The sequence below is a fragment of the Cricetulus griseus genome, assembly GCF_003668045.3.
Source record: "Cricetulus griseus strain 17A/GY chromosome 1 unlocalized genomic scaffold, alternate assembly CriGri-PICRH-1.0 chr1_1, whole genome shotgun sequence".
Classification (NCBI taxonomy): Eukaryota; Metazoa; Chordata; class Mammalia; order Rodentia; family Cricetidae; genus Cricetulus; species Cricetulus griseus.
The window spans coordinates 27,730,722-27,747,817 of NW_023276807.1; the positions used below are offsets into that span (position 1 = coordinate 27,730,722).

A 17,096-nucleotide genomic window follows, 5' to 3' on the forward strand; every position below is an offset into this window, starting at 1 on the left:
TTTTTACTGATTAGGTGCTACACATAAACTCTTTATATTTACAAAACTACTTAAAATAAATAAGTTCCATTTAGAAATCTTCAACTGTTACAACATGGCCTTTTTATTTAATTTTAAAAATCATTCTTAGTACACAGTTTTAGCAAATAATTACAGATGTAGCATATATGTAGCTGCTAGATTTAGCAACTGCTATAAACCATTTTTTAGAACATTAGATACTAATGATAGGCCCACAAGGCTATTTTTAAGGTGGGAAAGAGAGGGTGATTGTTCTGCAGAAACATCAGCTTCGTGGTATTATTACAGTTAAGCTGTACAACGTCCAGCCAGATGTGTAGCTCACACATGGAATTCCAGCACTCAGACGCTGAGGCAGGACTGCTGTGAGTTCAAGGCAGGATGGGTGACACAGAGCCAGCCCAGGCTACACAGAGAGGGAGACTCTGTCTTAAAGAGGCAAGTCTTACGATTCAAAAACAGTAAGTTAAAATGGAACAATGCTCAAAAACAAAAACCAACTCTTTAAGAGCCATCAAGTTTCTTATAGGCTTCTTGAATGAATGCTGACATGTTCTTCACTGGGGATGAATTATGAAGGACATCCAAGTCCTTCAGAAGAGCTTTCTGGTTTGGAATTACTGCCAAAATTTCTTTCTGTGGGTAAGACAGTATGATTAATTACAGAAGTTTATGATGAAAAAAGTCATAGGTCTGTTATTTGGAGACATATATAATAATCTTAAGGACCCACCACCCAACTAATGGCCATTCACTTTCAAGTAAGTCTTTCTTTCTCCCATTCCTGCCCAGCTGCAGCACTACAGATAATAAAATGAGCATTAGCATGATAATATCAATGAGCTCAATGGAAGAAAGATAAACTACAAGTGTATCCATAAAGAGCTGTGTGTCAGTGTCAAAAGTTAGAGAGGTATATACCTATAATTAGGACTATACAAATATGTAAATATATATAAAGGAGTATAATATAAAATTAATCATTTCTATCAGTACTTTATAACAATATATCTGTGCAATGGAATGTTATATAACTACTGCTAAGAATAGTCTACATGAACTGACAGAAAAGGTTCAAATTATATGACAAGAAAGGTAACTTGTCAAAAAATTTATAACAGGATTAGTTTGTTTAAAGAAATGGAATATGGTTTTATATGAGGGAGTGTGGCATGCGTGCGTGCGTGTGTAACACAGCCTAGTACTTACTTGAAGTATGGGTGCTTTAAGACTTTTCTGAGGAAGTTCTGGAAGAGACAGTACCCTATTACTATCCACGTGAAATTTCTAAATAGAAACAGAAAGCTAGGGATTATTTCAAAAGGCTGGTTTTGTTCACCTCACAAAACTCAAGTCATCTTGGTAACACATTAGCATTGAACATTATAGTTGAATCCTAGCAACATGGTTTGTAAGCATTACCTCTTTCACCTGCTGCTCCTCCTCTTCTACCTCATTTGTCAGAATCTCAATTTGGTGCTTTAGGCTCTGAATCGTCTCAGTCATTGATTCTGTAGTCTCTACTATTTTGTCTATTTCTTCCTGAGGCAAAAAGATCAGTTAATATTTTAAAGGAAATAGCTTATAAGTGAAACACTAGCAGATTGTTTACACATAATGCCTTATATTTTAAGACACTATGGCAGAAAATGTTTACTACTTTTGCTTATCTTTCAAAAACAGAGCCCCTAGAAGGCTGCTTGGCTACTATAACATGAACTGTAAGGAAACTTACTTTTATGGGCTATGGAGCTAACTGTCCATTAATGCTTCTTCAAAAGCTGACTAGTACCAGAGGTTCTATAGAACCTTCATAGGAGTCTTGCAGAGCCCAAGACTAACGCTACCAAACAACAGCATTTGTTAAGTAGCATATAATTTCAAGTGCTAGAAAAAAATGAATATATTTTTCATTTTAGTTATAACATTTGAATGTCCATTTTAATATGCCAAAAGAATGAAATGGTAGGCAATGGGGCTAGGTATTACTAAAAACACAGTATGAGCATTTTGTAAATTAAAGAAATATGTTAATTTATAGAGAAAGGCAAAGAATTATGCAAAATGAATGAAATTAGCTATAGAAATAACAAGAATGTGCTGATTGCAGACCAAGTACAGTATAAACCATGTTCTGCGTTATTAAAGCTGCACCATTTTAAAGTGTATCCTAGACATCATACCACGTCATCTGTAAATATTTCAGCGCACAACTCTAAAGGACTAAATGAAGAGTTACATGTAATAAAAAATGAAGATTTTCATTATGACACTAGGAATGTTGGCATATATCTATAATTCACTTGAGCATTCAGGAGGCAGCGGCAGGACCCTCCCTCCCCCCAATCACTAAATGAAGAGTTACATACAATAATGAATAAAGATTTTCATTATGACACTAGGAATGGTGGTATACATCACAATTCATTGGAGTATTTGAGAGGTGAGGCAGGAACATTTCAATTTTATGGTCGGCTCAGGGAAATTAGCAAGAATCTGTCTCAAAACAGAATAAAAAGCCTAGCCATGTAACTCAGTGGCAGAGTGTTTCAGGCTCTGGGTTCAGCCTCCAGCATCACAGGAAAAATGTGAATCACAGTTAGATTTAAAGTTGATTTCATCCCATTGCTTTTGTTATCCTCTTGGGCATTCCTATCATATGTATGCTGCACTGAAACGCACCCTCACCCTCCACTCGCCCACCTTGGATGAAGCTCACTCAGAGGAGTGAGCTTCAAGGAAACCATTGACTGCATCTGGATTTCTGCCATTGCCATCCAGTTCTAACTGGAAATGAGAGATACTTTCCTATAAAGTCACACTATCATTTATTGCTTGCTTCTGAACACTCTTGTTTGACACAAATAGTGATGGTAACACTCACCATTAGCATAGTTTAAAATACTCACAAAAACCTGATATTAATGTCATGTCACTGTTTATTAAATGGTAGAGGTGGCACCAATACTACAAGATGGTCAGAAGCAGGGATGGAAAGAGTAGGGCCATCACTACCACTACATAAATATATCTCATTATTTATAATATATGTGGATGCATTGCACAACATTACTCTTCATACTCAGGAAGAATTGGAATTAATTAGTTATGTATTTGAGTTACTAGATGTTCTTCCCAACCTAGTTCTTGCACTAACTACTGTCACTACCCTGAAGGCCTACTCAAACACTAATGCCACCACATTTACAAACTACTTCAAAACTATCTGAGGATGGTATGGTCCAATTGTTTTGGTTTTTATAATCAGTGAGGTCTCTAACATTGCTTTTCTTACTTGTTCAAATATCAACTAATTAAAAGCTGAAAGTTGTGCACTGTATCTGACAGGCTGGCATTCTACTATAAGCACTTTGTTTATGGCTCAGTTGAAGAGAGCGAAATTTTTCTCAGATAAATACGACAAGGGTTAGACTCTTCAGACTATGTGAGGATAAGAGATGTAGCTATGGTATGCTTGGACAGAAAGTCCTCAATATACACGAGCTATAGAGCTAGTAACAACTGACACAATGACTATAACCTTCCATAACATTATGGAACTCATGTTTTGGATTTCATAGTATTCAGTGAGAAGACTTGATAATTAAAAATATCAACAATTCAGCTAAAAGAGAGTAATTAAAAGAATGGGGCTACCCATGCATAAGAACTTTTGGCCAACACAGAAAAAACTAAATAGTATTTTTGTAGACTTTTTGGTCTTACTGTGGTCTTCTTATTTATTTTGATTTCCATTATTGTGTTTTTCTTTCCTTTTTTTTTTTTTGTGTGTGTGTGTGTGCTTTTTGTTTGTCTAAAAGACAGACAGAGCAAGAACATACAGTTGGATAGGTGGGAAGGATCTGGGTGAAACAGCAGGAGGCAAAAGACATGATGAACATATATTAAAGAATTTTTGAAAAATATTTACATGAATGGAGCCGTTACTTGATCACATATAAAGACTTCAATTTTAGAGGCCTAAAGTTCAAATGAAAGCTTTGCTTTCATTACAAGAAACAAAAACCAACAAAAAACCCTCAATCCAAAATTTGCATTTATTACTAGACCAATGCTACTATGACTTAAATTTACCCTAGTCCCCTGGCCCTTTCGAATGTCATACCTGTAGTAAAGCCAGTTCCGCTTTATTAGCTCTTTGCTGTGCCGTTTCCATTTTCAGCAGATTTGACACATTAGTTAAATAGTTCAGCTGTCTGGGAGGGACTTTCACTGTTCCACACTGTTGTAGTAATCTTAAAAATAGAATTAAACGTGTTGACTTTTGGTAACATTGCTACTTTTTTGTTTTTGTTTTAAAACTTTCAATTTTTTTTTTCTTCTGCTCCTATACTTGTAAGGGTTACAACGTTCTGGTTCCCCGAACCCCAAGCCCCCCAATAGGTAACTGCATTCCTCCCCCAAACAAATCATCACCTTCAGTACATTAACAATTATCAAAAATCATGGAATGCTAAAGCTACTTTACTATAACATTTTTTTTAGTTCACAAATTTAGAAGTATATTTTAAAAACATAATTTCCTACTACTGTTTAGGCTTTCTATACTAATGTAGCATGTAAGCCTGCCAGTTTAATATGGAATGTTGAATAAGAGAAAGAATTCTAGAAAAAAATTTTTTTTTTTTTGAGACAGGGTTTCTCAGTGTAGTGTAGCTTTGGAGCCTGTCCTGGAACTCACTCTCAACCAGGCTGGACTCAAACTCACAAAGATTGCCTGCCTCCCAAGTGCTGGCACTAAATGTGTGAGCTGTTAACTCTGCCTGGCTTAGAACTCTAGAAGTTTTAAGTCAAACCCACTTCTCGATTTTAAAGAATCCAACCAATACAGGTTAATCTAAACGATTTCAAAGATAACTGAGTTTTCTAGTTGAGGGCAGATAGATAATGATCTCTCCATGCTTTGTTGTAGAGCACTGTGATGCCAATTCTACTTTATATTCTAATTAAGGTCTTACTGATCTGTGTGATCCCCGCTTCCAGGAGATGGCAAAAGAATATTCTCAGACATGATTCTTCACTTCGACAAGAGTGAAATGAAGGAAATAAACTCACTGCAGTTGCTTCTGCCACAGTATCAGTGTGGGTTTCCTAAAAACTTAGGGTGGCCAACAAGTTGAACTCCCTCCCAAAGCTAACACCCAAAATGTTCCAAAATCGGAACCATTTTTGATTCCAAACTGATGTCACTGATGGAAAATTCACCATTATAAAACACTGACTCATGCAAAAAAAAAAAAAAACACATTAAAAATATTGTATAAGGGCTGTTAAAATGGCCTGGCAGGTAAAGGCCCTTAGCAAGTATACCTGAAGATCCGAGTTCAGTGCTTGGAACACACACAAGGAAGGAACACAATGTAGAAGTAGAGAACCAAGTACTCAAAGGTGTGTTTGACCTCCAACGGCATGCCACAGCATCTGCTCTCCCTTGTGTATGCACACACAAAGTTTTAAAGAAACGTTTCATAAAATGAATGAAGGTGAAATGACAAGATAAGTAAATGAATTTTGTGTTCGGATTTGGGCCCTATCTATCCTTAAGACTCCTGGTTGTTTACATGTAAATATCATCAAATCTAAAAGTAATCTCAAACCTGAAACACTTCTGGAGAAAGAATTTCAGAGAATGGATACCTGAACTAAAGATTTGAGGGCAGCTTCATTTGAGTGGAACTCACATTTATCTTTTAGACATCATGGTCAAAACTTTAGTCTTCATAAAGAAAAATGTTGGTGGCACAAACCCTACAGCTAATCAGTCTCACTAAACTGTTATGACAAACATCACTTTGCTACAAAGTCATCACTAGACTACAATAAATGCAGTCTTTCTATAAGACCTAAGCAGCATTTTTTTAGTTTTGAATTGACATAAGGATTGCGGTTATCCTATGCTTATTAAATCAGTTATGTGGAAGCTTCCATCTACTATTCGAAATGTTGGAAGTAGTGGTTAGATTTCCAAGAATCCCAAAAGCTCATAAAACCAGCACATCCTGAAGACAGTTACTACATCAAGAACAAATCACTATTTCTCACTGGCTTCTCAGCGCAGTTTGCTTTAGAGGTTGTAACAGCTCATGGTTTTGTCTGCCTAGAAGCACTTTCTGTCTGCTCGTGGGGGTAGGCATATGACTCAGGTTAAGCAATAAAATCAGTCCAAACATAGGAACATTTTCTCAGGCAGGCCAGTCCGAGAAAATCCCCAAATTTTCTGAACTGACACTAAGGAGTAAGAGCTTTTCTCTTCCTGTTCTTTTTACAAGGCTGAAGAGATATGTATAGGCTTTATATACTGTGAACATCTGAAAACTTTAAAAACAAAGTAAGTATTCAGGAAACTGAGGCAGGATGTGTAGCCTGAGGTCAGACTGGACTGCATAATGAGACTATCTCAAAGACAAACTGTGAAATGAAGCCAACATGCAGAGAAAAATAGGTGAGATTAACTTATGCAAATGAGTTCCCACCATAAATATCAATTTGGGAGGTATTATGTTAAAGAAAGTTAATTATTTTATAATTTACTTTTTATTTTTTTTTCACATCGGTATTTTGCCTGCATGTATGTCTGTGTGAGGGTGTCAGATCTTGGCGTTACATTAGTGAGCTGCCATGTAGATGCTGGGAATTGAACCCGGGTCCTCTGGAAGAGCAGCCAGTGCTCTTAACCGCTGAGCCATCTCTCCAGCCCCCTAAAGAAAGTTATTTTACACACTTATTTTATCCATTACATATGGTGATGGACCCAAACACAATCCATCACTGGTCACTTTCACTCATGAAATGTTTCAAACATATTAGAGAAATGCTATTAACTTTACTCAAAGTTCCAAGTTAGGATTTGATGCTACACTCTGATGTATCCGTAGAAGTAAGTTTAGCCTGTGTATGACTATTTTGCTAACTACAGGTGTGCAGCTGTACATATGTGTAGGAGCCAGAGGTTAAACCCAGGTGTTTTGCTCCATTCCCATCTACCTTGTTTTTCTGAGTCATGATGTCTTACTGGCCTGGGACTTGCTGATTGGGCTAGGCTGGCAGTCCCGGGAACACCAAGGAGCATCCTGTTTCTGTCTTCCTGGTACTGGGATTACAAACTTGCAAATTTTATGTGATTTTGGGAAGTGAACTCAGGTCTTCATGCATGTACAAGCAAATTACCATTTGATTTTTCTTTACATCACTTGTTATGAGTTTTAAATCTACCATTCTGCATATAAGGAAACAGGCATTATTTGTTTATATGTGTGTGAATGATGAAATTAGAAAATGGATCATGAGAGGTGAGAAGGCAAGGGGGGAGTACAATGGAATAGATGTGATAAGAAAGAAAAAAGGGGTGGAGGGAGGAAGGAAGGGAACCAGCTAGACAGTTAAAGGATTACAGGGAAAGCAATGAATAAAAATTAAAGAATAAAGACACAAGTATATGAAAATGTCCATTGGTTTGGTACGTGAACCTAAAAATTAATAACTAAAAAGTTTTAAAGGTAAAATAGGGAGGAAATAGGCAAGGCTTGAATTAGTTCCACATGAAGAGAACTTATCTTTTTAATAACAAAGGGTGATCACTGTGTACTTTATTTTATTGTCTTCCCTACGTTCTGACTATTCGTCCTATATTACAACAGACTAGCTTTAATGGCATTAGCTTATGTTTTTCTCTTTTGGATATGCTCATGGTCCTTTACTATCATTCTAGTAACTGGCCTGTGAGGGAACTCTGGAAGTTTTGTCATCTGCCCACTGCGTTCAACAAACACCCACACCTGCCCCACCCCACCCATGCCACTCTTTCTGTAGGTTAAGAACAATTCTTGAAAAAAAAGTAAAGAGAACTATGCTCAAATGACCCCTCACATGAAGAGAACCTGATCACAAACATTTCTTTCAACCCTGGAACTGAAATGTAAAATATCTGTATGTTACAAAAAAGTCCTGCACTAAAAGTGTTTACTCCAAACTACCAGTGTTGATGTGGCATTTAAAGAACATTTAAAAAGCAACCTCCAATAGTAACATGCCACAAGATTAAGAGCAATTTCTGAGAACATTATACTTGTTGCTTGTGTAAGTAATTGAGCAATACAATATGAGATTATGTGGGCTAGTTTTTGTCAATTTGACACAAGTTATGGTCTTTTTACAAGAGGGAACTTCAATTGAGAAAATACCTCCACCAGACTGGCCTGTGGAGCATTTTCTTTCTTTCTTTTTTTTTTTTTCTTTTTTTTGTCGTTTTATTGATTTGTTTAATTATTTGTTTGTTTTTCCCATTCATTTATTTAGCTCATATATAAAGTCATGCACAATTATGATACACAATACAGTATGTTCACAATGGCATGGCTAAATTAAACCAATTAACATGTTATATCACACATATTCATCATTTGTGTTTTGAGAACACTTAAAGTATACTATCTCACAACTTTTAAAATATAGCATAATGTTATCAACCATATTTATCATGCTCTCAGTAGACTTCAAGACTTCAGAGAGTCCATGCCTCTTGTTCAACTGTAGTTTTAAATCCTTAAACCAATCGTTTCCCCATTGTTAAAAGACCCACATTGAAGCCTAATAGCCACAATTCTGCTCTCTGTTCCCATAAGTTCATCATTTCTAGGTTACACATAAAGTTGAAATTGTGTGACATTTGTCTTCCAGTGTGTCACTTATTATTATTATTTTTTTTGGTAAGCATATAACTTTACTACTTACTAAAGATGAAATCAAATTTGCATGCACAGGTGAGCACTCACTGAAACACCTTGGATTCATCACATATTTGAGTTTCAATTAGCATATATCTGCAGCCATTTTAACAAAATTGTAGAGACATCCAGCACACTCCATTTAAAAAAAAACAAAAAACAAACCAAAAAAAACCCCAAACAAACAACAACAACAACAAAAAAGTAAAAAACAAAATTCCAGAAAACAGCACAGTTCTGTTACTCTTGTGGTACTTGGCACCATTTTTTTTTAAATTAGCTTCTCAGTCATCATCTGGGAAGAAACCATTCTGAGCAACATCATTAAACTGTGGAACATTTTCTTGATTGACAACTGATGTAGAAGAGCCCAGCTCACTGTGGTAGTACCACTCCTGGGCTGGTGGGTTTGGGTGCTGTAAGAAAGCAGACTAACCAAGCCACCAGTAAACAATGTTCCTCCATGGCTTCTGCTCTAGTTTCTATCTCCAGGTTTCTGTCCTGACTTCCCTCAGTGATCAATTATAAGCTGTAACGTGAAATAAACCCTTTCCTTTCCAAGTTGCTTTTAGTCCTGGTGTTTTATCAAAGCAAAGGAAAAGCTAATTAAGACAGAGGTGAAGGCAAATAATAGGATATGACAATAAACAACAGCAATGGAAAACATAAGACAAATTAAAAGTTGTGAACTATTACTCTAAGTTCTTAAAATTAAAGTATAGAGGAGTTAGTCATCACATATTTTTCAAACACTGACACAAAATACAGAGCAGTGAAATATGACAATAAAAGTTACCTTATGACCATATTATTTCACATACATTCTCTGGAACTTAAAAAGTTTGTATTTTCAAACTTCATTTCATGTAAAAAGTAATGAAAAAGTATATTATACTGAAATCATTCTAGAAAACAGGAGCGAATTATATTTAAAAAATAATTATAGGTCAGGTGGTGGTGATGCATGCCTTTAATTCCAGCACTTGGGAGGTAGAGGCAGGCAGATTTCTGAGTTTGAGGCAAGCCTGATCTATAGAGGGAGTTCGAGGACAGGCTCCAAAGCTACATAGAGAAACCCTGTCTCAAACCAAACCAAACCAAACCAACCAACCAACCAACCAACCAACCAACCAACCACCCAGCCAACCAAACAAACAAGCAAAAAACCCCAAAACCAAAGTGAATAAATAAATAAAAGGATAAAAATAAGTATAATTTAATCATTTCCAATTGCATATTACCTTTTCTTTAAGCAGTTGAGGTGATACTGAATTTGTTCTTTTCCTTTAATGTTTTTGTTTAAAATTTCTCTGGGGGAATAAAGAGACTAACTAAATATTACTTTGAAACATGATACAATCTGTATTTCAAAACGGTTTCAAATATTCAACCTTATTAGCTAGGCAGAACCACTCACCTTCTCTTTTATATGAGATACACTTTAAAAAATAATAACTTACCTCTAACTGAAATTCATGATAATAAGATTTTTAGTACTGTATATCTGTTTTTATTACTGGTGTATATTAATACAATATAGTGGGTTTTATTTTGACATCCTCATACACACTCTCACACATGGTAATTTGATAAGGTTTCTCTTCTATTACCCACAAAACACTTTAAGCAGAACAAGGACATTTTCTTTGAATCATATTGTATTATAATAATTCATACATTCAACTTTTCTTTTACAGTTAAATTGTACTGTAGAGGATTTTTCTCTTTTAGCTTCCTTGTATTTTGTATAACAAAGTAATTTTCAGAGAAAGTGTTACTGTGGACACAACTTCTGAAGAATCAATACTGACAGAATAATTTAAAAATTTTATAGATTGCAAATCTATTTTTACAGTCTTGATTTTTACTTCACTGACTGGCTTCAAGTGTGGACAATTAAGCAAACCTTTTCTGCTAAAGGCTAGTACTGTCATGGTTTAAATGTGATACGCCTGCCATTGGCCAAGTGCTGAACGCCTGTGGAAACTGCAGGGAGTAGTGACTGGCTGGAGGATAGACAGGACACTGGGGTGTGTTTCTAAGTGACACACTGGTCCCTGGTGCCTGTCCCGTGCTCTGCTTGCTCCAAGTCATGCTTCCATTGCTGTGATGTTCTGCCTCACAAGGGTTCAGAAGCAACGGAGCTAAGACTATGGACCAAATCTTCTGAAAGTGAGCCTAAATAATCTTTCTGCTGTTTAAGATATTTATGTTAAACATCCTGTCACCTCCAAGAACAAAGTAACTAAAATATGTATTAATATTTAGAAAAATGTAAATAGTAAATACCTAAGTAGGAGTAAAGAGTTGCAAAGGAAATATATGAAACTCACAGAATTGCTGATTCCATCATATTTTGCAAATATTCTTCAGTCGTCTTTGGAAGAGGCTGCCAGTTTGTTCTCTTTTTGGATGCTACTCTTACCTGTTTTCGGTTAATACATTTTGCTTCTCCTGTTCCTGGAAATATAAGTGAGTATAATTAATATAGAAGGTTGCAGTTTTACTTAAGAATGACTTTAATCTAAAGAACATTAATGGCATTATGACACTAAGATACTCTACTCTTTAATTCACATCTTATTGCAGCTACAACACCTCAGTCCTGAAGATGAATTTGCCCATTGCGGTGTTACCTGGTATCAAGTGACACTGAAATACAAATACCTTTAGATAAAGTTATTATTATTAAATTTTGCTTCTGAAAAATGACTTGAATTTTTATAAATTTCAATAAAAATAGTGGAAAACTATTTTTTAGAAATGACAGAACAAGCTACAAATAGACATTGACTGTTATACTTTTATATCAGATATGAGTAATTCAGAGTGGGGAACAATGATTTACTTTCTAGTTCTTATCAGTGTGGCAGATAAACATCAATAGTATCTGCCAGAGGAACCGAAAATTGCATTGTTTTACTTACAAGGCATAAGCAATAAGCAGAGTTCTGGCTTCACAATGATTCAGTAAGGAAAAAGGGGATATTATTATGCAAGTTATAGGAGTGCAGGAATTATGGAAGAAAAAGGTATGGTACCCCAGGAATTATAAAATCAGAACAACTACATTGAAAGGTGAGGGGTGAGGAATCATAAAGAAATGATGTTTACAAAAATGTGAGTACTTCAAACTAATTTACTTTGAAAAGCTTAAGCTAGTATTATAAATCATCTGTATAGTACTAGCAGAACCAAAAGCACAGATGTCTTGAAGAGAAAGAAGAGTGTCTTTTTGTCAGAGATGAGCAGTTCAGAGTGGGAGATAATGATTTGTTTTCTAGTTCCTATCAATGTGGCAGACAAACTTCTATATATTTGCTAGAAGAATTAAATACTGTGAATATGGCTGCTTATGACCACCTTTTACTACCTATGAGCTCAAAACTAAGATGCTGAAAATTTCTTCATGAAAATCGGTAGATGATGCTTTAAACGAGACATAAAAGAGCCATACCTTTAGAGGACAGATGCCCGGAATGACTTTTGTTTCCAACCTAGATATATACAAATAATTAAACATCAGATAAAAAATGTCTTTGCAACACATTTCCATGTATATTAAAGAGTAGTGTTTACTTTCCAGTAGTAGAAAAAAGTATACAGCTGTTTCCACAGATAGGCTAGATATTATGAACAAAGAATACACTAAAGCATGTGATATGAATGACAGTTTGTAGTAAAACTGACTACAGTTTTGGTTTTTACAGTTATGGGTTTTAAAGGAATAGCTGATATTTCTAATCAAAGAGATCTAAATGACAGATTCAATATTTTATTACCTCATTCTCTGGCAAATCCACTTCCTCATTAGCTCTTCGTTTTGAATTTCTCTTTAACTGTTGAGATTTCTTCTTAGAAGCATTTGCTTTACCAGGCATTTTGATTTAAACAGTACAATTACAATGATAAATACTCTGCAAAGGTGAAAAAAAAGAGAAAAATGATAAAGGCTTATACTATCTTTTAATGAAAAGGTTACATGCAATTGTTCTAAACCATGTTTTCAGAATTTGGGAAAAACATCTTATGCTCTTAAAACATTTAAACATGTTTTAAAAAAATCACTTTGGTGCTGTAGTTTGTAGCACAGTTGGTTGAAGCCTTATCTAAAATGAATAAAATCCCCAGCATTGCATAATCTAGCTTGGTGTGCATGTCTGCAATTTCAGCACTCAGGAAGGTCATAAGTTAAAGGCCAGCTTCAGTTAGAGTGAGTTTGAGGCAGGTCTTTTAACAAGATAAATGACACCCTGTCTCAAAATCAAATAGCTGTCATTTGTAAAATGATATTAATTTAATTTCACTCTTAAAATGGCTACAATTTTCATGGTTTCAGAAAAAAATTAAAGATGCTTTTAAATTTATATACTCCCGAATGCAGTCTTATCCCCATTTTTAAATTCAAGACAAAATTATAAAATGGATGCAGAGAAAGTCAGTTCAGAGACTATTACTACTGGGTTTTAAATAACAGGTTCACCATAACTCATTCCACACTGTCAACAGTAATGTGAAAGTCTGCCAGTCCCAAGGAGGCAAGCTGTACCTCCTTCCAGACGTGTCAATTGTAGGAGGGGGACAGAAATATGCCGATTACTCAGTCCCAACAAGGGACTGTGGATGGACAACATGAATGCAACATTTAGAGTAACTTATTTTCTCTAGCAGACCTTTAAAATCAAACTCATTTTTGATAAAAGAAGAGGGATGGGTTATGTATTCCTGCATTTTATAATGAGTGGACAGGCTATAAGTTAGGCATAGTTTTAAAAAAACTATATATTCACTTGTGGTTTTTTTTTTTTTTTTCTTTTTCTTTTTTTCTCCCCCTGTGACAGGGTTTCTCTGTGTACCCCTGGCTGTCCTGGAACTCACTCTGTAGACCAGGCTGGTCTTGAACTTAGAGATCGGCCTGCCTCTGCCTCCCAAGTGTTGGGATTAAAGGTGTGTGCCCCCATAGCTCAGTCATATATATGTTTTAATTATTAGCATATTTCTACTAAGTTAGTCACCATCATTTTTCTGGCCTCTAAAAATATATAGTTTTTAAGTGTTTATGCTTACGTGCTTTGTCTGCATGCATTATCTGTGAAACACAAGTGTGCTTGGTGCTCATGAAGGCCAGAGGAGATCACAGAGCCTCTGGGACTACAGTTAGAGATGCTTGTAAGATAGCATGTGTGTGCTGAGAGTTGAGCCTGGGCCCTTTGAAGAGCAGTCCCTGAATATTTATTTTTAAATCTAAAGACTCATCTCACCTGTTTAAATTAAGACAAAGAATACATGAAAGATAACATACCATATTTAGGAATCATATATCAAATCAGGTACAAAAATTAGTAGAACCCCCCAGCCCCTAAACGTAAACAACAACAACAACAACAACAACAAAACCCACTTGATCTGTATTGAACAACGCAGCACTCCCTTGTTTCAGTTCTAAAATACCCAATTCCCTCAGCTGGACTTCTACTAAAACACCAGCCCACACTGAGTGAGCTTTACTTGTGGCCCTCTTCTAGAAGAACTGACATTAAAGCAGTTATGTTCACTACATGAGAGCATGTACACGAGAGGGAAAGTGGGGCCTGAGATCGTTAGATTCACATGGTATGGAACCCTTCTCACGGCTGTTAAAGGGAGGTAGGGTCAAAGGCACTTCACATTATATCATAGCAGAACCTGCAGCTGTTTGACAGATACAATATGGCAGAAGTGAGTCTGCTGGAGTGTACTGCCTAAACAGTGATACTAGATTCACAGCAACTAGAACGGCCCCACAAAATTGTTTCTGGTCACTGTCATATATCCCCTCAGTCAAAAATGCCCCAGGTTGACAACCAATGGCATGATGGGTAAGAACAAGCTATATAAATGGAGGACAAATGGTCCAGGTTCTCAAACTCAATTAATTAAAAATTCACCAGCCCCAGATCCAGTAAAGAAACTAAAATTTCCCATTGATAAACCGCTACCACTATCAGGTACTTGCAATGCTGCAAGGATACACAAAACTCCCAGATCAGTGCAGGAGACAGACATTGTAAGAATGTAAACAAGCGTCATGATTTCTGTCCCTGTTGCAGGTGTGCGAATATTCCAGGAGGAACAGGAAAGAAGCACTCAAGTGACTTCTTGGCAGCTCACAGGAGTGCTCTTTTCGTTCCATGAACCACTCGGTTCAGAGTCGAATGTTTCTGGGAGGAGAGGAAAACGGCACCAAGGCACTGGACTTTTTCGTTTGTTTGTTTTCCCTGCCGGTTTGCTGAAGCTAATTTAAGCCGACTTATCTCAGTTTAGACCTTTATCTGCCGGCTACAAAGGAGAACGAAGTCTGGAGAGACAGTCGGGCGCTCCTGGACCGGGTGCAGAGCTTCAGGAACGAGGACCGAGGATCTCAAGCCGCTGCCCCGGGTGGCAGAGACCTAATCTGGACATTAGACATTGCCCTTTAAAAAAAACAAAAACGACAGAGTTTACCACGAACGCCTGATGCTCAAAATCCATCCCCTTCGGGATCCACCCGTCGCTTAGGCGCTTTCTCCACTCATCGCAGTTGACTCCCGGCCTCAGAAAGCGCGCCTCATGCTTTCCGCGCCCAAAAAACCGGAAAACAAAAAAAAAAAACCAAACCAAAACAAACACAACGACCCGGAAGCCGGAAGCGTCAAGAAGTAGGAGACGTGCCTTCCACGTCATCAGGAACGCGTCCGCGACGGCACGACGGGATTGGCTGGTGGGAGGGTGGTGCGACTACGCCCCCTGATTGGACAGGTCGCCAGCTCCCGCTGCAGGCGCCAGTAACCCGCGGGGATCGGGGTTCGGCTGCGGGATCGGGGCTCGGCCGCGGGATCGGGGCTCGGCCCGGTGGCCTCCCGCTGTGTGGCCTGTGAGTAGGCCTGCAGGCCCTGAGGCACGTCAGGCTCGCGAGTCTCTCCCGGGACTGGGTTCATCTTTCTGCCTCATCTCTCTGTCCTCCTCCCCGTCCTTCTGGCCGTCCTGCTGTGACAGGGCGCCACCCGCCTTCCCCTGAAGTTTAGGTGTGCACGCCGACTGACTTCTCCTTTTCCGCCACGACACTGGAATTCGGAGGTCATCGCTGCAAAGTGCTTTTCCACAGCGCCGTGGCCACGTCGCTGTCTTCCCCGGCCTCCCACGCCCGCTCCAGGCAGGGGTCACTCGTAGTTAGAGGTGCCCTGGGTCCACGCCGGCAGGAGGCGCAGTTGTTTGGAGGCGCAGTTGTTTGTAGGTCGTTTCTGCTAGACGTGGTGGGGCAAAAAATAAGTAAGAGGTAGAAGGAAGAGGTGAAAAAGGGGAAGTCGGGTCTAATTTGCTACCCAAGTAAACATTTCTAGCTTCTCGGTTTTTACAGCATGGCATATGCCTGTGATTTTTAAACCACTTGCTGGTTTCCTTCCTCCCAACATAGCTTTGTGTTTAATGATTTCCTTTAGGTCAGTGGTTCTCAACCTTCCTAAGGCTGGGACCCTGCAGTACAGTTCCTCGTGTTGTGGTGGCCCTCCAAGCATAAATTGTTGCTACTTCATAACTGTAACTTGCTACTTTTGTAAATCGTAATGTGAGTACTTTTGGAGATAGAGGTTTGCCAGGGGGATCGCGGCCTGCAGGTTGAAAACCGCTGCTTTAGGCTGAAGTTCCTTTATGCTAGTAAGGTTCATGCCCTGTTTATCTACCACCTATGCAAATCGAACAGTGTGAGTCGTTAGCTTTTATGACGAATTAATGTGGAGCCACATATAAACAATAATGCTTGCACTTCAGAGTTATTTTTGTTTCTAAGCCACTTTTTTTTTTTTTTTTAATTTGGTTTTTGGAGTCAGGGCTTTTCCACTTAGTCCGGGTTATCCTGAAACTCCAGTCTGTTGACCAGGCTAGCCTTGAACTTCGAGATGCGCCTGTGTGACAGGGCTGGATTTAAAGGTTCCCTGGCTTTTTCTAAGTTACTTTTATCTGGAGAATGAAATTATTTGGAGTTGTGAGGATGGCCTTCATTATTTCACTTTAACATATTCTAATCGTCTTTAACCCATTTACATATTGCTTCTTTGAATGCTTGAAATCTTTTTATGGTCTTCAAAGAAAATTTAGAAGTCCCGTTCTCACCAACAACAGTATGGTTGTGTGTTTGTGTATGCATGAAAACATGTATGTGTATTTATTTATTAGAGACAGAGTTTCACTATATAGCTTTGACCGGCCTGGAACTCCCTTTGTAGACCAGACTGGTCTTGAACTCACAGAGATCCAACTGCCTCTGCCTCCCCAGTGCTTGCATTAAAGTCACTATGCCTGTCTAGTACTGTTACC

The 17,096-nt window shown here is 37.8% G+C and overlaps 2 protein-coding genes across 8 annotated transcripts in view; one reads left to right on the forward strand and one right to left on the reverse strand.

Moving 5' to 3' along the window:
• Window positions 1–82: 82 nt before the first annotated feature.
• Cenpq (centromere protein Q) lies at window positions 83–15,404 on the reverse strand. 5 transcript variants are annotated; one of them, XM_027387479.2, is made up of 10 exons: window positions 15,249–15,404; window positions 13,833–14,026; window positions 12,548–12,682; window positions 12,223–12,262; window positions 11,099–11,225; window positions 10,007–10,075; window positions 4,148–4,277; window positions 1,444–1,563; window positions 1,231–1,308; window positions 83–657 (listed from the first exon to the last, which is right to left on the reverse strand). In XM_027387479.2, the coding sequence occupies exons 3-10, from the start codon at window positions 12,644–12,646 to the stop codon at window positions 526–528; spliced, it is 795 nt and encodes a 264-aa protein (XP_027243280.1). In that variant the 5' UTR covers window positions 12,647–12,682; window positions 13,833–14,026; window positions 15,249–15,404; the 3' UTR covers window positions 83–525. The 5 variants fall into 5 exon arrangements, with proteins under 5 accessions (XP_027243280.1, XP_035308064.1, XP_027243279.1 ...); XM_035452173.1 differs by lacking the exon at window positions 15,249–15,404 and adding an exon at window positions 15,071–15,232; XM_027387478.2 differs by lacking the exon at window positions 13,833–14,026 and having other exon boundaries at window positions 15,249–15,403.
• Window positions 15,405–15,506: 102 nt separating this feature from the next.
• Mmut (methylmalonyl-CoA mutase) overlaps window positions 15,507–17,096 on the forward strand; it is a 29,667-nt gene continuing 28,077 nt past the window's right edge. Inside the window, exon 1 of one of the 3 annotated variants that reach the window (XM_027387473.2) lies at window positions 15,507–15,657. The gene's annotated coding sequence lies outside the window, so the exon portion shown is untranslated. Of the gene's footprint in view, window positions 15,658–15,693; window positions 16,018–17,096 lie in introns of those variants that run through there. The other 2 variants (XM_027387475.2, XM_027387476.2) reach the window with 2 other exon arrangements.

What these genes read in the sequence shown, in the direction of transcription:
- Cenpq (XM_027387479.2), bottom strand. Translation starts at nt 12,646, where the DNA reads ATGCCTGGTAAAGCAAATGCTTCTAAGAAGAAATCTCAACAGTTAAAG. An exon ending in ATGATGGAATCAGCAATTCT is followed by an intron (nt 10,076 to 11,098) that starts GTGAGTTTCATA and finishes TTATTCCCCCAG; the next exon opens with AGAAATTTTAAACAAAAACA. An exon ending in CGGAACTGGCTTTACTACAG is followed by an intron (nt 1,564 to 4,147) that starts GTATGACATTCG and finishes TTTTTGCCTCAG; the next exon opens with GAAGAAATAGACAAAATAGT.